Source organism: Mus caroli, chromosome 2 (genome assembly GCF_900094665.2).
Source record: "Mus caroli chromosome 2, CAROLI_EIJ_v1.1, whole genome shotgun sequence".
Lineage (NCBI taxonomy): Eukaryota > Metazoa > Chordata > Mammalia > Rodentia > Muridae > Mus > Mus caroli.
The window spans coordinates 170629835-170648961 of NC_034571.1; the positions used below are offsets into that span (position 1 = coordinate 170629835).

Genomic DNA, 19127 nt, shown 5'->3' on the forward strand with positions numbered 1-19127 from the left:
GCCGGCTAAGGGTCGGTCCTTAATGCCTAGTAGAGGTACCAGAGTGGCCGGCCCCAGAGGAAATGTTTCCTGAAGGATATTGGACTGTTTCTATATTAGTAACCCTGGCCAGCCAGCCCCCTGCTCTGGCAGGAGGGGCTCCATCTAGAGTCAGAGGCCAGGCGCCCAGCTCTGCCCTGTGTTTAGGCATCAAGGGACTCGGAGCTGGGTGGGCACTGTGCCGGCTCATCCTGAACCTCTAGTAAGCAGGGAGGGCAGGAGCGTGCAGCGTGGTCAGTCCGTGCGAGCATTGCGTGGTACCTAGAGTGTCCGGGGCAGCATCCACACAGGCACCCTCGGCACGGTCTGCCTTTACTGGAAATGAGGAGAGTATAGTTAGTCCTGGGGGCGGGTGACAGGACCGGAACAGAGAGCAGGTAACTGAGGCACTGTGACCACCTAGGGAGTTCAGGCTCACAGTCCCCCAGCCGCAGTGTTTGTGTCTGAGCAGGGACAGCAAGAAAGGGGAGCGCGCAAAAGTCTTCTGCTGCCTGGGAAAGAAAACGGTTCTCTATTTTTGGAGAAAAAGGATCCCTGTGTTTTTCCTCCAAAAATACCCTTTCCTTCCAAAGCCAGAGTGTGGGTTCATGTTTTAAGAGATGTATTATTTTTTGCTATACACATGCCAACAAAAATAATAATAATAATAACACATGAACCAAGATGNTACAGGAGGCCAGATGTGGGTGGAAATAGTCTGGAAGGTGACCACTGCAAAGCATGCGCCTTTTAGGGAGGGGGAAAATGTGCAGTTTAGCTTTACAAACCAATTGGCAAGCGGCGAGGGTTTGCCACACCAGCCTGTGATCTGTCAGTAGTGGGCTTTGATTTATTCAGGAGGCAATGGCTGCCCCCAATTAGAAGGAGAAGAGGCTTGGGGACATAGCCATATTTAGAAGGACTGATCTGGGACTCCACGAGTCCACCTTCTTGCCATGGCCTGGGCTAACAGAAATCCTTAGCAAAATCCCAGAAAATAGTGACCCTTTCTAAGAAATCTTCCAGACTCTTGAGATTTGTTTTCTATTAGAACATGAAAGCATGTTTTAAGTTAAACAAGAAAAAAAAGGAAAAAAAGGAAGGTGAGAGAAAGACAGACAGACAGACAGACAGACCAGACAGACAGCAGACTTCAGCCTGGTCTATAGAGGGAGTTTCCGGACAGCCAGGATTAAGCAAAGAAACCGTCTTGGAAAAAAAAAAGAAAGAAAGAAAGAAAAAGAAAAAAAGTAAAAAAGAAAAGAAAAGAGAAAGAGAAAATTTCAAAAACACATCTTTTTTCCCTCCAGGCCTTCCTTCTTCCTGCATAGTTATAATAGCACTTCACAAACTTCGTCCCTGAGTAAACCAACATATAGGACCATCTCACATCAGATACAAACAAGCCCTAGGAAGAAAGTACCCAGCAGTCCATTATCCCCATCAAACACTTTTTCAAACACAGCNGCCGTGTTATNTGTCACTGACTGCACTTGCCTCCCCATTTAGGCACAAAGACACACTGCTCTAACTGGCATTAACAGAAATCAGAATAGGAACTTGATTCCAGAGAGCACGATGCTGACCAGACAGGCTAATTCTGAAACTGTTCATGCAGGACGTTGAGCACCCTGAGGACTTCTGCCCAAGCATNCACATAGGCTTGACATTCTAGGTAGACAAGCAGCTTTGGGCTTCTCAGACACTCTGGAGATGGGGGACAAAGGCTGGATGCTTGCTGCTGACTTACCACAGGGTAGTATATCTGAGCATTCTCCATGACATGACCCAGGGTTAAACAGCCTGCTAAGCAAATGAGCACCTGGCAACTTGGACCCCGGCCCCCAAGTCCATCCTGGGAACAAAAGACAGAGGCGGTCCACTTCCAACACCTTTGACAAATGTCCTTTTNGTTCCCCAGCTCTATGGCTTCTTGAGAATCCTGGGCCTGAGGCCTAGGTCTGCTATAGAAACCATGTCTGATAGTTGTGTTGTCTAGTTTGGTAGCCACTGACCACATCTGGCCACTGAGACTTCCAGCTGTGTCCATTTTAATGAATGTCATATGTGGCTTGTCATTCTTGTCTGAGAAAGCATGNCTTGAGAGCCTAACAAGATCTGGGGGCAAGGAAACTGCTCTCCACAGCCTTCCATGATTGGTGGGTACCAAGGACCTACCTCTAATTTGGGCTGGTGTGACTATTCCCTCTGATGCCATTTTTTTCTGTCCCATCAGCAAAGTGAAGCTATATCTTATCTGCAAAGGCTTGGGTAATCTCAATCACAGGCAGATACCAACTGGGCAGCCCATGAGGATGCCAAACCCAGTGGAGGACTGGCCCACAGACACTGGCTGAGGCCAGACAGGGCAGATGNGCACCAAGACACACAGACACCTCCATCTGTGAAGAAGACTAGACCTGTACGGACAAGAAGGGCAAAGCCAGGGCTAGGGGGTTCCTTTAGGCACAGGGTAGGAGACAGTGAGAAAGACGACAAGCCCACAAAGGACAGTCACAGCAACTGCAGTCACAGAAAACACTGTTAAAGCCCAAGCCTGAGCTCCCACCTGTCCCGGCTCCCCTGACCCAGATGCCCCTAGTGTTTACAGCCTAGACATGTAAGTGTCCTCAGGAACAAAACACCCCATGCACCTTCATCATGAGGCGCAACACACCAGGAAGGTACCTTTAGGTAGCTGGGGGAAAGGTCCTGGGTTCACACTACCCACTTGCCCAGAAAGATAATGTTAGCTGGTCCTGCCAGGGAAAGTACAAAGCTGTGTCCAGAACTGGACAGAAACATGTCCACTGACTCCTGCTAGACTGGCTGAATCCAAGGGTAGCAAGACTCTGGGAAGCCAGGCTTGCTCCCCTCCCCACACTTAGCATTTAGACAAGAGCCCAGGGATAGGCTCACCCCACTCTTTGTCTCCTAAGTAGAAATTTTTTGTACACTTCCTATGTTCTTGGTGCTAAAGAGGGGATTTAGCTGCTCCTGGAAGAAGCTAAAGATACTACCCCACCCTCCATTACCTCGGTAGCAGTTATACATCCCAGTGAAAGAGTGGGAATCCTCACTGACAGAAACTAGTCCTCACTCCCTCAGCATTTAGCTCTCCAGGTTCCCCAACCTCCTTGAAGATCCCAGTGTCTGTGCAAAGGACCTGTACACCCTTCCCGGGGATGGCAAATCTGCTGCCTCAACTGAGCATTTTGGGAGCAGGGTGTCCTCGAAGGACTGGGTTGGTAGTCATTAGCCCTTAGGGAAGGGTGTGGAGGTACAGGCAGGCAGGGGCCACTGACACGCGGGGAAGACAGAGGAGTGGCAGGGCGGAGAGCAGGGGAGCCACGGAACATACCGGAGAGCCAGGGGGCTCCCTCGTGGGTCCTCACCTTGAGTCCTGCTTTCAGGGTCAGCACCTCATCCCAAAAGACAGAGCAGACGAGAAAGGGGCCCAAGAAGGGCAGTAACAGTGATTAAAGCACTTGGGGGCAGCAAGATTTTCCAGATGGGGGCAGAAGAGGAAGAGAGAAAGAGAGAGAAAGGCTGAGACGAGACTCACGCAGAGAATGCTAAAGCTACGGCAACAAGCTGGAGGAGCTGCAAGAGGCCAGAAGCCTCCTGGGCAACTCGATCCCAGTCAGGGTGCAAGGGTCAGACAGTCAGGGCAGTGTGGAGACGAGACAAGAAGCCTCCAGACCCATCACCATCAGGTCAGTCTTGGTCCACCTGGGGCACAGCNCTGGTGTCCATAACCAAAGGGACTCCCAGCCCCAGGGTCACTGGAAATAGCGCTGTCAGAGGGGCAGACCAGAATAGCCCTGATGGACAGTGAGGAACTGGAGTGGGTACCCCTGGGCACAGTGAGGCTGCCAATCCTCTCCTGTTTTACCCGCTCCAAGGCCAGGTGAAGCTCTTTTACCTTCACATGTCACATGTCTACACTAGACTGTCTCTTTTCAGCTAATCTTAGTGACCAGGGTTTGCCATCATTGGCTGTCCCTTTAGCTGATTTGGGAAGCTGTGCCAGTCTTTGCAATTCAGGACACCACCTATAAATTCTCTTTTTGTGGGATGGGAGATGACAGTGCCATTCTCCATGGACAGAGAATGGGTTCAGCCAAATTCCACCCTCCCCTGGACCAAGAGCAGTTTGTAGATATTCTCTAGGTAATCCTGGTATCTGGGAGGGCACAAGGAGTCAGGCAAATCTCCTTCTGAGACCTAAAGTCTATGAGCCATATACACACTGTACCTTGTGGACAGTTCACTTGGGGGAGGGACACACTCAGCCTAAAGGCCTTGAATACCCAGGCAGATGCACACTGAACTTGAAATCCGTGAGACGCTCTTTCTTTACTTATAGGTGCTAGGACAACACAGTCTCTTTCCTTTCTCTACCAAGCAGAGCTGACACTGGAGCCCCATCTAACCAGCCTGAGCAAATGGTACCTTGGAGACCATCAGGGACCAGGAGAGAGAGAGAGCGCGCGAGAGAGAACAGCAAGGTAGGAATATCCTTGGAGGTATAGGAGGGGCTAGGGCACCTTAACCTCCTCAGGAGGACTCTGGATACCCAAAGGCTATCAGGTAGCAAGGTCCCTCATCTCTTCTGCCAGCATTCTGAATACATTCTCCTCCCTACTAGAGTGATGGGAGGGGCCCCAGCTGGGACTGCAAATTTCAGCAACATACCTGCAGAGCACACAGGAACCAGCCTTAGAGTTCCCTGTGGGGCAGGCCCATGGGCAGGGTTTGGAAGGATGATCCAAGAAGCCCTACCCCACAACCCCCAGTGCTGCCAAATCCCTGTGAGGAGGCTATAACTGAGAAGTGACCCTGGGTGTGCCAGGACACACAGTTATTTGCTGTACACAGAAGCACACACAGGGCCCCATGGTAGCCCTGCCCCATGACACATGGTGTATACACAGAGGGAGCAAGGCAAGGTGGGTACAGCACACACCAGGGCGGCTGGAGGCAGGAGGAACTGACCTTGGTGATGGCTCTGGCTGTGGCTCCTTCCTTCAAACAGAGGAACAAAGAGTTAGTAGCTACCCCCTCTGGCAGCCCCATGGCACATGCAGTGGCCCAGGAAAGGGGACTTNCCTTGGCCCCCTCTAGGATCTGTCTAACCTACTCAGGCCTCTGGCTTCAGATCTGACACCTATACTCACATCCACATGTTGGGTTATATGTAATGGAACCTGGTGCAGAGAACCATTCCCCTAGAGTACCTGTCCTCTTGATGAGGCACTACAAGGCCCAGGAACAAGGCTGGGGGAAGGAAGGGGCTCCCAAGGGAACTGTGGTCTTCTGACCCAGGGGGCTCCTTTATTGGATATTAATGGATGCTCATTTCAATACAATCATACCAGTATAAAGTTTCAGAAAGAAAACGCAGCTGAAGAAAGCTCTTGACTTAATGGAATTTCCCTCCTCTTGTGCAATTTTTCAGTGATAGCAGGAATCAGCCAAGGACTTTGCCACAGTCCGTGGNCATGCTTGTTTTAAGGCCAGTAGTCATTCCCAGGCTTGCAGAGCTATTTTGGCCATTATCTGCTTTGCTGGGGTTGGTTCTTTCTAGTGGTNATAAGTAGATGGTGGCTGGATCTTACTTAAGTAAGAAGGGAAGTTGAAGAGTGACCCCTGGTTCCCTCAGGAGGGCAGTGCCAGGTCAGTCTTTTGTATGGCGAGCACTGAGATCCAAGCAGCCCTTGGGAGCTCAGACAGCCTGAACAGTTGAGGGCTCACTTTTACCCATCCTATCAACCCTAACTGCATCTGGGAACAGTTAGAAGATTTCCTTTCTTGGCTCTGGAGGTCACAAATCCAAAGTTAAGGTGTGGATAGTCAGTCCTCCAGTGGATTCAGGAAATGTCTGACTCTTCCAGCTTTGGGGGTTCTACATCNTTGGCTAATAGCTTATCTNTCTAGTTTCTTCTTCCATCTTATTCTTGTGTACATTCTGGCATCCTGGCTTTCCTCTCCTGACCTCTATGCAGACAGTTAGATAGTGGCTGAAGCACTTAACTTACAACCTGTGCAAGGGCCTTTTTTCAAGTTAAGGGTCACATTTACAGACATGTTTTGAGAGTTAGTGCTCGTGCACCGTATTTGTGTGTATCTGAGGTCTAGAATACACCACCCATCTCTAAATTCCTTGAGTCTCAGCTCACTGCAGCATCAACTCTGTCAGAAAGTCATTTAATTGTCTGTTGAACCATATAAAGGAGGTTAACGAGACAGTGGTTGTCCTGGGGGAAAGCCCCNCACACACAGGTATGAGTCTCACAAGCAAATCCTTCACTTACTGGCTATGATGGAGAGGCCACATGGAGTAACAGGTCCTCTCAAACTTGGAAGGTTGATAAAGGATCTCTGGCTACCAAAGTTTGAAACCCGAAAGGCAAATTCTATTCAGAGTCAAGCTTCAGTAATAACTAACCCCTGACTCTGTTCATCTCTACTTCTGCTGCCCTGAGGGAAGTCCATGTGGCTGTAAGNCACTGTACTAACATCCCTCCTATTTGTAACAATCTACAATGTTGCCTTCATTCAACTTGTCCCACTGACCNGTGGTAGAATTCACTGGTCAGGGGAGTCCTCTGTAGGACCTCGAAGAGGCTCGGGATGAATGGCATTAGTCAGGAGAGTCCTGTGTGCAACCAAGAGGTAGTCCTAGAATGGAATCCATTAGACATGAACATCCTATTGAGGGCCTGAGGTAGCTGAGGAGTGGCTATCAGTTCACTCTAGAAGAGTCCTTTCCACAGTTTTCATGGATAAGCTTCTTCATTTCCGACTTCCATCGAGATGATTGACTGACTGGACCTGAGTCTCACACCTACTTTCTGCCCTCTCTGCAGCCAGTGCTCTGTAGCTGAAGTGCTTCTCCTCAGGAATAGCCCTTCACTGTCTGGACAGGTTAAGAATGTCCCCAGATCTCCAAGTTCAAGTTTCTCATAGGGGTTCTCAACTTATTTTTCTTCTGAAATTTGACAATGAACATCAAGGAGAAATTAGGCTGTATTCTTCGTAGTTGACAGGAAACCTCCCTCAACGGCTGAACATCCAAACCCACCTCTTAAGATTGTGCCTCAGGGGAAAACAACTCAGTCAAGCCTTTGATCCTCTACAACAGGTACAGGTAGGTACCTGTCCTGGGTTTCAGTAACACACTCTTCGCTGATTTCTTTCTGAATGGTATAGGTTTCCATTTAGTTTGGATATGAAGTATCTCCTTGAATGTGTCATGGGCTGAGGTCTTGGTGCCCAAATAATGGCATCATTGAGAAGTGATCANAGCAACCTCATCCATGAGTTAAGCCATCCATGAGTTCATAAAGAATAGGCTATTCACAGATGCAGGGGATGTATATAGAGACAGATCAGTGGAATGTGCCTTGGAAGGGTGAATCATGTTCCTGGCTTCTTCCTGTCTCTCTCTTCTTCCTAACTGTCACAAGATGAACAGTATTCACCCATTACACCCTTCTGCCATGATGTTTCTGCCTTGCCACATCCTACAGGCAATGGAACCAACCAACCATAAACTGAAACCTCACTTCTTGGGAGACTTCCCAGAGCATCTTTGAACATCCACACTTCCACTAACCATCCCTTCAAGATAGTGTAGGTTTGCTCTAATATGTGCTTCAAACCTCTCACAGATCCAATCATTACCCAACTTGAAAACCACTGACTCACTCTTGGGTGTTTGTTAAAACAGCACCCCATTTTGTCAGCTCCAAATCTGAGTTATCTAAAGCTTCAGTAACATGACAGCATAATCAGGTCGTTAAACCCACACACGTAACTCTCTGACAGTCCTGGAGACACAGAAGTCAAGGTGTTGCTGCACTGAACTCCTTCACAAACTCTAGGAGAGGATCCACCTTGCCACTCCAGGTGGCTTTGGCTTATGGCTGTGTCACTACAGTCTTTGCCTGTGACTTCATTTAGCTTCTTCCCTGTTGGTTTCTCCAAAGTTCTCTCTTCTTAAATGGAGATGATGAATGGATCCAGAATCCACTCAGAACATCCAGGTCACTGGAGGTCACATGAGCAGGTTAGGAAGTGCCCACATATGTTTAGGAACAGGGCCTACCATCCTGTCCTTCCAAAGGCTCTTTGGAGACAGGAATTTGCTTGGGGCTCTATCCTTATTCTCCACTTCTGTGGAAAGCAAGCCCTTCTTTATACCCATCACTGGTCCAAACACCGTGAGTCACAAATTCTGTAACTGAAAGACCAGCAGGTACTACTGTGAACATGCCACCACCCAACACTGGAAATGCACTGCTAGGACCCTACTTCCCACCTAAGCTTGAGTCATGAATGAGTCAGATGATGCCTGATCAAAGTCCACTNCTTACCCCACCCACCTCNTGCCCATCCCCTAAACCAGCTACTCTTCTAGAGATAGGATCCTTAATCCAGCTAGCAGAATCTAACTAGTCTTTAAGACTAGTAGCCAAGCATGCCCCAGGGCTTTTTGTCACTGGCCAAAGTTCTAGAGCCTCTCAGGAGACCCAAGCTNCCCAGTCTCCCTCAGTGTTCCAGCCTTAGCTTGGGAGGAGACCCTGTGCTGACCTGAAGGTGAGTCCAGATTTGCTCTTGAGATTCCTCAGCAGCTCCAGCTGGTTCAGAGGTGGGATGAGTCTGAGGCAAGACAAGGAGAGGTGAGTAAGCCTAACCCCATCAGAGCTGAGGCTCAGCTCTGTACACCCACATCTTCTCCATCCATGGGAGCAAACAGCAGATGCCAGAGCATGGGTGCAGAACACCTGAAGCTCAGTGCCTCCACCTCTCCCAAGCTCCAGGGCTGTCTTTATCCCCCCCCCCCTCATGTTGTTCCTGGAGCCTGGGGCCTCAGGCACAGGAAATGGACAGGAGGCCATGCNGGCCCAGCCCTTCAGCATGGATCAAGAGAGCAGAGTCCAGGTAGGGTGCCTCTTCCCAACCTCTCTTCTGCTCTATTTCCCTGACCCTGAAAATTTCAAGGAGCTGCAAACAGAATCCCAACACATTCAAGGTCTCAGACCCTTGAGTCTCTTTGCAGAGCTTNTTTGCCTCCAAAGGCTGGAATGGNGCAGGGGGAAGGTCACAAAAAAGGCTTTGCTGGGCAAAGAGAAGCTCACTTCCAGGACTATAGGATGACTATCCTGGAAGAAAAGTNTGATCTCATCAGGCCCTGATGCTTTGAGGACCCTCAGCATATAATCTGTCTCTGTTCCTTTTCCTGACCTGGTCATACATCGCTGGCAGCCCATGCTAGGCCTCTGCCTGTCTGCCCTGGCATTTGGTCAGTCCATTGCCACAGACAGTATTGGGGAAGATATGTTCCCATGCGGAGGGTGAACCCTTGCTGCCCAGGGGTGAGATAATCTTCTTGTCCCATCTCACTTTCAGCCTTAGACCCTCAGCTTCCTCCCGGCAAATGCCTGTTCCATGAAACACAACAGTCCCTTGGCTTCCGTAACCCCAGGCCCTGCCACTCATCTCCCAGTTCTGATCCTGCTTCAGGGCACCTTTATGCTGCAGATCCCTCTTGTGTCTCTTTCAGTGCTGGCCTCCCAGAGTCCCAACTACACACCAGGCTCCTCAGGATCCTCCCACCTCATCTGGTCTTTCATTCTTGACCCCTCAGCTAAAAAGCACAGAACTTGGGTTCNTATGCTTGGGTTCCTGCAGCAGTGAGCCACCTCTTAGATTAGCATTGCCAGCCCTCCTCTCTGTACTGGAAATGCCCTGTCTTCCTGTGTCTGTTCACCTCACTGGGACTCTCTAGACTCTCACCATCTCTCTGCCCCACCCCCACTCCAGTAGGTCTCTCTAGCATGCCCAGGAGCCTTACCCTTCTCCCACATTTAATGGCTCCCCAACCACCTCTAAAACAGAAGGGCAGCTGAGTTCACTGGCCAACTGGCTCTTCACTCCAATCCTGTTCCTCCAGGCAGATACACACCCTACACCCCTGAGCCACTGCTGTCTCTGGTTATCTTCTCCTCCCCTCTCCTTTTACCCCCATAGGTTGCACAGGCTCTGGCAAGGGTAGCTACATCTGGGCCTTCTTTGCTTCACAGCCACAGACCCAGGGTCAGACCTAGAAGGGCTCTGAAAATTCTGGNTTAAAACAAAACAAAACATCATGAGCCCTGTGAGCTTCTCTCTCCCTACCCTTTTTTGCCTCCCTTCCCCCAAGCCATTCATTGTCCTTGACAGGTCTGCATGAAGCAGGAGCCTAGCAATCAGTTAGTCAGCTGGTGCCATGAGAGCCGGCCCTCCACTTTTTCATCCAGCCCTGGGGCCTGGAGCAGAGTCTCTAGCACAGCCCTCTGCCTTGGGCTCCCACACACACCACCACGTAGGCCAGGTTAGACACATGTAAAACCAGCCCTCCCAGCCACACTGGATGCATGCNCAGGACACACAAAGCAGCAACCAGGGGCAGACACATGGAGAAGGGCCGTGCACATAGCTGGTCACNCCTGAGCAGTAACAAAGGATTAGGGAGGAGCAACCCCAGGGGAGTATGGACTAATCTGAGAATACTGTTGGTCTCATGGTACAACTCCAGCCACACAGGTTGGAGGCTCTGGGGGGACATTTTCTTTCTGAGTGTGGTGCTGGCTGGAAAAGATGGGCCGAGGGGAGAAGCATGACAGGAGAGGACACGGGTCTTCCACNTGACAGGAGACTGGGAGCCCCGGGAGAGGCAGGATATTGGATGCTACTTCCACAGTTACCTGTGCCTCTGGGGTCTGGGAAGATGTCCAAGGGCCTACCCAGGAATCCTTCTATTTTGAGAGTCAAGTGCTTAATCTCCTAGTCCAGTCCCTATAAAAGGTAGGAGACAGGTCACAGCTCTAGAGAAAAGGACCTATACCTGCTATTGGACCAGGTCAGGAAGGGCTGACCCATTTTGTAAGGCTATGCTGGTATGGGAGTCTTCCTCCAGCATAGACCTCATCCAAGCAGGGTAAGGAGGTGGCTCACCTTCTACATGTGGGGTGTGACTTCCTTAATAGCACAGCTACCTGCACATGAACAAAGACTGTTTTCTGCTTCCCAAATTGGCCCTAAACACAGCAAGAGGGACCCACCACCCAGCATAAATGGCTCTGTTCTCTGGGCCTTCATGCTTTCTCCATTGTGGTATAAAGACTCCAGGGTCATGAGGGCACTCAGACACTGGAAAGGAGAGCCTAGGGCAGATGTGCACAGTAGGATTCTAGTCTGGGATGTGCTCCTGATCCTAAACACAGATCCCTCAGAAACACAGTTAGTCCCACAACCGACACTGCTCATAAGTAGAGGCAGGGTTAGGGAACCACAGCTGTAAGACATGGCAGGAAGCAGGCCAGAGAACAAGACACACTGAGGACAAGGGATCCAGCAACAGGGAAGCAGAAGCTAAGGAAGCAGGAGTCAGAGAGGCAAGGTGTGCTCACACTGGCCCAAAGACACTATAGGTTAGCACAGGGATTCCAGGCAGGAAGGGGCCATCGGGTGACAGGGTCTGACGATGGTAGCATGAGGACTATAGGGCAGGTGCTCTAGGATGGGGTATGAGCTCTGGAGGGCTTGCCCCACCCCAAACTCAGACAGACGAGAGCTACACACATCTTCCATCCCATGCATGTCCTACCTGGAGGCCCCATAGGTTTGAGTTTGTGAGCTTTCAAGGGTTTCACACATACATACACACAAAGGGAAAAGAACCAAATATTTTAAAAGAACAGGATAAGAAAAAAATGAAAAAAAAAAGTTAAGGGAAGTAGGGGGGAGACAACAGAATAAAGAAAATTAGCCCGTAGCTCAGTCCTGTCTCAATGTCCTGCAAGGCGCATGGAGCTTGAGGCAGGGTCAGGTGAGGGCTCAGGGCTACAGAGAGGTCTTGGGTAAGTGCTAATGGCAGAGCCATCTTTGTCCCGAGCAATGTCTTGCCAAAACTGATGCAGGCAGTATGGTCTATGGTCTATCTGACCATTGCTGGTTGTCTGATCCCTGAAGATGACCCCCAGCCCAAGAGTCCTGACAGAGCTCTGTGCCCATGCTACCTGGGGATGGCTCAGATAGACAGAATGAAATGGTCTGACTCAGGTAGTGAAGCTGGGGAGAACTGGTCTGATCTCTCTCTCTCTCTCTCTCTCTCTCTCTCTCTCTTTCTCTCTCATCTCTGTCTTCAGTTCAGGGTGAAGAGAAGCTCTGACTTACAGCTTCCGGCTTCACTGCCTTACCTCACATTTTCATCTAAGCTCAAGCTTTGTGCACACAATTCCCAAGCGTGTGCTGCCACCTGTCTTCTGAGCAGTGGCCCACAGGCCAGCTGGCACTGTCTCCTGGTGGCCCCCAGAAAGGCACTTCCTGACCTTTCCTTGCTTTCCAGATTTTCCTGGGGTGTCCTGTGTTTTGNGTTGCTGAGGATGCTGGAGGCCCCCTTGATGATATGACTTTCCTAGGTCTAGACTCCCACTGTAGTCTGGGGTATTTCCTATATGCATGCACACCATAGTTGCCCTGGTCTTTGCTGGAGAACATAGACACCTCTGTACTTCTTAAGTCTTGAGCTGCTAGAGGCTTTTCAGCCTCCAGCACTAAGGTTACCTTTCACTTCATAGAATGTCTTGGAGTGGGGATCACAACACAATGTACCCAAAGAGGAATGGAAAGCAAATGATGGGTACGAGACTAAGAAATAAAAGCCACAACAGTGTAAAACAAAGAACAAAATCAATACTGTGAAATAAACCACACAGAATCCTTTGTGGAAAAATACATACACTTGAAAAACAAATACAAATGAATGGGGTTTAAAGAACAAATGTAAATTAAAAAGCAAACCACCATGCAGGGTGGTGAGGCTGGGCCTGATGCAGTACCTGTACATGGGGACAGTGACTGTCCGCTCGTAGTACTGCCACGTGGAGTGCAGGTCGGTGCGTGAGAGGTTAGTAGCATAGAATCTCCAGGCAGACTGCAGTGGAAAGAGGTGAAATTGTTGTGGCAGAGCTGAGGCTACCCATCTCCAGGGACCTCACCCACATANAACTGCAGCCCCATGCCTGTCCTCACTCCACAGCATCAGTTTAACCTGTGGTACAAGCATGCTGCCCACAGAAAGAAGCTGGTGGGGTATGAAAGATACTCTGCTTCTCGCTCAGAGTGAATCTGCAGTGAGCCTTGGTGATCTTCCCTTCTGTCTTTCTTGCTTCTCCAGTCCAAACAAGTTTTACTCGCAACCCCTAGAGACCTGAGAATGGGAACAAGCCTAGGAGGACTGGACTCCTTTTACCAGGCATAGTTGTCCAGGCTTCTTCGCTGGCTCAGGCCTTTTTCCATTCTGTATACTTTTTTTCTTTGTGTATAGTCATCATAATCCACACAACATGAAGTCTACTATTTTGACTCCTTTAAAGTACACATAGCATTGTGTACCATAGCAACAATCTATCCCCAGTGTCTTACCCTTAGGGAGGCAGGCCCACACATAAATTAGACACTTCCGTTCTGACCTCCCACCAATCCCTGGTAGCATCAGTCTTTCAGTCTCTACGGATTTACCTGTTTTGGAAATTTCCTATCATGATTGTATGGTCTGCCTGTTAGTGTCTTGCATGGAGGGAAAGGCCCTCAAAGCTGAGGATTGTGCACATTGTGCACTGAGCTACGTCCCTTTGGGGACTGAATAACACTTGATTATACAGACAGATCACATACATTTTGACCATCTACCAGTGAGCATAGCTCACACATATTTTGCCTGTTATGTGTACTATAAACATGGAGGATTTTGGCTAATCACCTGTTTTGGGTACTAACAAAGGAATGACCATGTGGAAAAGGCAACAATGTTATATGTCATGTGGGTAANAATGTGGTCAACAATGTTGCATGTCATGTGGGCAATAATGTGGGCAACAATATTACATATTGTGTGGGTAACAATGTGGTTACATGTCATGTGGGTAACAATGTGGGCAACAATGTTACATGTTGTGTTGGGCAACAATGTTACATGTCACGTGGGTAACAACTTTATGTGTCACCTTTCTTTTCTGGTTGTTTTGTTTATTTGGTTTATTTGATTGGTTCCTCAGCCCCTTCCTTTTTTCTTTTGGTGCCAAGGGTAGAATCCAGCCTTGCACATGTGAGACAAGTGCTCTACCACTGAGCACAACTCTGATTATGGCTTTCCTAGTGGTGGCTACATCTTACATCCCACTGGTGTGTGAAAGTCCAGTGCCACTAAGTTCCCACCAATGCTTACTTTCCATTTTTAAAATTTTAACCATTCCGGCAAGTGTCAACTGGCATTTCATGATTTGATCTTCATTCATCTAATGGCATCTTTTCACATGTCTGAGGCCAGCTGTCTCTCTTCTTGAAAAAAGAAAGTTCATTCAAGCCCCTTGCACCAAAACCATCTGGGTTGTTTGTCTTTTGTGCTTGAGCTACTGGGGTTCTTTATATATTCTGAGTATTAAGCTCATTTCTAAACCTTTCTCCCATTCTATGGGCTGTCTTGTCACTCTTTGAGGCACACATTTTTTTATTTTGATGATCTCNAACTTTTCTTTTGTTACTTGTGTTTTGGTGTCAAATATAAAAAGATAAAACAATAAAGCTTGCTTGCTTCTAAATAATTTAATAGATTTAGCTCCCACACACCCACAATATCTCACTATATATCCCAGCCTAGCCTCAAAGCCTAGCCAAACATCATCTTTTTTCTTTTTCTTTTTTTTTCCTTTTCTTTTCTTTCTTTCTTTCTTCCTTCCTTCCTTCCTTCCTTCCTTCCTTCCTTCCTTCCTTCCTTCCTTCCTTTCTTTCTTTCTTTCTTTCTGTTTTGTTTTATTTTGTTTTGTTTTTGGCTGTACTGGAACTCACTCTGTAGACCAGGCTGGCCTTGAACTCAGAAATCCGCCTGCCTCTGCCTCCCACATGCTGGGATTAAAGGCATGCGCCATCACTGCCCAGCTATCATCTTTTTTTTTNAAATAAATAAATAAATAAAAACAGCATGATGACACGCGTCTATTATACAGAACCTAGGAAGCTGAGGCAAGAGGCATGAGTTTGAGGCCAGCCTGGGCTATAGAGACTCTGTTACAAGCAAGCAACAACAACAAAACAAGTTTCCAGTTACCTAATACCATGTGTTGAAACAGTTCTCATTAGAAGACTTGGTGCCCTATCTGAAATCAGTTGACATATGGCTCACTGTTCCACTGGTACACTTGTCCTTATAGGAAAACTACACTCTTGTTTTGGGTCTTTCAGAGTTATTCATTTATTTAATGTATGAGTGTTCTATATACATATACACCTGCGTCCCAGTACAGATGGTTGCAAGCCACTATGTGGTTGCTGGGTAATTAAACTCAGGGCCTCTGAAAGAGCAGACAGTGCTCTTAACCACTGAGCCATCTCTCTATCCAGAAAACTACACTGTTTTGATTGCTGCCGCTCTGTAATAGATTTAAAATCTGAAAGTGTAAGAGTCTCCATAAATTGTCCTGCTTCAATGCTGTACTGGGATATCCAGAGTCCACTGTAATTCCAAAGTCACCTTAGGATTAGTTTTTCCATTTCTGCAGGAAGGGGGTGGTGGGCACTGGACCTGCATGCCAATATGTGGGAAGAACATTTGAATGAGATTATGTCATCCAGCCACTGAACATGGGATTTCTTTTTACTTACTTTGGTCTCCATCAATCTTTCAATAACATCAAGGACTACATGAGGTACAAGCNGGCCAGGCTGACTTCTTTAGAACACTTTGAAGGCATGGAAGGCCTGGTACCTCCTCTGAGACTCTGCCTCCAAGTATTTTTCTGGTTGAGTGCCAGAATCATAACCAGATGATAATCCTCTTGAAAAAATCAGTTTTTCTACCCCTGTACCTACATGGGGGCTACTGGGGTCATTGTTAACCAAAGCTTTGCCCCCAAATATGTAGAAAAGTCATCTTTGTTCAAAGGAAGGCCCTTTGATCAATTGTTCTACCTCAATACCTTCACCCTGTGGTCATGCGTCATAAATGGGTTGGAGATGTTGTGAAGCTCTGGGAACCACCCTGAAATTCACAGTGGGGAAACTGTGTAGGCAAGACAAACAAGGAGGGGCTTGTAGGTGAGGCAGGAACAGCTATGCTATTGCTCTTTGGTGGTACTAGACTCACAGGGTGCTGTTGAATGGCTTTTCCATATATGGGAGTGGTACTTAATTTATGCTGCTCCCTGTTAAACCTTTTGGCCCCTTGGACATGCAATTATTTTACTTTTCAAATGGGCATCCTGTTCCTTTCTGTATATTTTGAAATTACAAAACAATATCCATATGTTTTATGGTGAAAGCTATACAGTACAGACACAAAAGGAAGCTGGACCCAAGGTTAGGACAGTGAAGGCCACATCTTTTTTAAAAAAAAAAAAAAAAAGAAAGATACAGAGACCACATTCATCTGGCAGGAAATCCTGGCTAACTCCAGAGTCCAAGAGGAATCTCTATCTTCTCCATGCATGTTCAGTGGCCTGCACACCTCACCTGCCCCTAAATGGTAAGACCACATGAGCAAGCGCAAAGCAGGAAGGCACAATGTCCACAGCTCAGGCCGAAGTGTCACAGATGTGCCTCAGGAGCCACTTGCTATCAGACTCAACTTCTCTAAGCTGTGGGTCTCACAGCTGCAGAATAGGTGTGATGAAACACTTACCTCACAGGACACTGGGAATAACCTAGATGGTTCCTGAGACAGTATGANCTGAGCCAAGTGACCACTGAGGATAGGTCCATCCAGTAGCAGTACCATGAGTCACTAGGTGTCACCTCAGATGTATAATCTATTCTTATGCTGAACACAACTTTGTTTTTCCAAACACAGGCTACAGCCTATCCATATACTGGGAAAAGCATGGTACAGCCATTGCCAGTGCCAGGATCCTGCTGGGTTCACTTCTGGGTGAGGTGAAATCAGGACAGGGGTTGGTCCCTAACAGGGACTAAGGCTCACCTGGATCAGACCTGCCGCAGGGTTCCGCCGTTTCTCAAAGTGTTTTTGCCGATGCTGCTCTTGGACTTTCAGGGCAAAGCCGGATCCCAAAATGCCCTGCAAGTCACTGAGGTAAGACCACATNCTGGGACCATGGCCCTCTTCTCCCTTGCCTACAATACTTGTGTTTTGTGGGTGCACCTTCCTACATCCTTGGAATTATCTATCACTTCCAGGCCCAGGCAACCTCTGGTTAGCAGAAGGCAGTGCCTAGTGATCCCAATCAAGAGCCCTCCTAACCTGCCCTGTCCACCAAGCAGCTATAGACAGCTGCCCTCTGTCAGCCCCAATGCAGCAGTCAATATACCCATCCCACTCTGAATGTGGTACATGAGAANCCCCACTATCTAGAATCATTCAGATGGGAAAGCCACAGAAATCAACAGAGCTATGTGAGAAGGCCTGATCTGAAGACACTAGAAGTGTGCCTAGGGAGGCTACAGGCATCTAAACCAGAGCAGCCTCACTCTGGTCTAGTCTGGAGCTCTCTAGGGACTGTAAACCCCACAGGACTGTGTCCAAGTTCACAGTTCACAGGTGGGCTGTGGCCAAGCCATATGGGGAGCCTCTAAAACCCCTAACATTTCCAGAGTAGGAAAGCGCGCAGGACTCACAGCAGGAAGAGCAAAGAACGAGACACCAATGAGGGTAAAGGTCGCTGCCAGCAGCCTCCCGTTCCAGGTCTGAGGGTACTTGTCCCCGTAGCCAATGGTCGTCAGGGTGATCTGAGGGGTAAGGGGCTCTGGTTACTTGGGCAGGCTAGAAATGGCTACCACAGAGGTCGCAATCCCAGGCCAGATGTCCCTGCTCAGCCATGGGAAGTTCACCCAAGTAGTTTAGGGGAAGCTGGACACTGATGGCCATTCAGACTTCGGCTGCACCTACAGGAGGTCATTCTTCCTTCATCATCCATANNAGGGCCAAACAAGGCCAGAGTCAGCACAGGCTTTCCTTTATTCTACAATCCCCAATCTTAATTCTACACTAAAAGGGGAACCATTCCCAAGGCTCCCCTAGTTCAAACATGAGAGGGTAAACTACACTGTTTGCATAGGGCACCAAGCAAGGAGAGAAGTTTTCATCCAGATGAGTTGCTGGCGTTTCTAGCCCCTGCTCTGTGCTCAGAGGAAGGGGCACCAGTTATCCAGTACGTGCCTACCAAGTCAGGGGACAAGATCAAGGAAGTGCAAGCATTCCAGGTCCACNGTGTTAGGAGTCAGAAAGGCCTAGGAGAGCAGGATTCAGAAAGAATGGTGGACAGTCTAGGAGATGGTCAGGCCCAGGAGGGGAGGAGGCAAGGGGTGGTGGGTAGAGGGTAGCCAAGAAGACAGATGGGTAGTAGCGAGGGGGCTGCATTTTAGAAACCCATGGACATTTTAAAATACAAGGATTACTTTGAAACAATAAAGATACAATGCTTCCGTTCTGAAAGAGAAGGAAGGCCTACGCCCAAGAACATTCTGAAGAGAATGGGCTACATTGCTCTCACAGAACCCTGGGGCCAGCTGGTTAGAGTTCAGGACCCCGGGTACCAAGCTTCCTCCCTCAGCAGAGCCTGGGCATACACACTCAGACAATTCAGCTGCTCCTGCCCTGTAATCACACAATCTCCTCACCAGTCATCTCCAGTCTCAAACTCCTGTCACTCCCAATAGCCCTGCTTCTTCCCAAAGGGGCACAGGGTTCCAGACCTGTGGGCATTAGTAAGATCTCAAATAATCTGCCCTGTGGCTTCACCCTAGGGGCAGTTGTCTGACCCTCCCCCNTGACTCTGCAAGCACAGAACCTGCCTAGGTCATCACCTCGTGGCTTGTCAGATGACAACAGCCTCTGCCTGAGCCTCCAAGGAGTCTAAAGCACTGGGGGAGGGACTAGGAGAAATCCATTTCTATCTCATTGGAGTAGGTCTTGAGGCTAGTGTGGGCTCCAGAAAGCAAGATCAGAAAACAGGGGCCTAGGAAACCTGTCTTCCATGTCCACTTCAAGCATAAGTTCAAAGATAACCAGTAGGCCCTTCTGGAAAGGGGCAGTGAGAAAGGACTTCTGG

General features: G+C 48.6%; 1 protein-coding gene across 1 annotated transcript in view; it reads right to left on the bottom strand.

Moving 5' to 3' along the window:
• The window catches only part of Kcnq2 (potassium voltage-gated channel subfamily Q member 2), a 59510-nt gene that overhangs the window by 15882 nt on the left and 24501 nt on the right, over window positions 1-19127 (bottom strand). Inside the window, exons 6-12 of the mRNA XM_029468670.1 lie at window positions 17695-17805; window positions 17042-17137; window positions 12909-13003; window positions 11675-11704; window positions 8617-8685; window positions 5017-5046; window positions 301-354 (exon numbers count right to left, since the gene is read on the bottom strand). Of these exons, the coding sequence (XP_029324530.1) occupies window positions 301-354; window positions 5017-5046; window positions 8617-8685; window positions 11675-11704; window positions 12909-13003; window positions 17042-17137; window positions 17695-17805 (485 nt within the window). The remainder of the gene's footprint in view (window positions 1-300; window positions 355-5016; window positions 5047-8616; window positions 8686-11674; window positions 11705-12908; window positions 13004-17041; window positions 17138-17694; window positions 17806-19127) is intronic.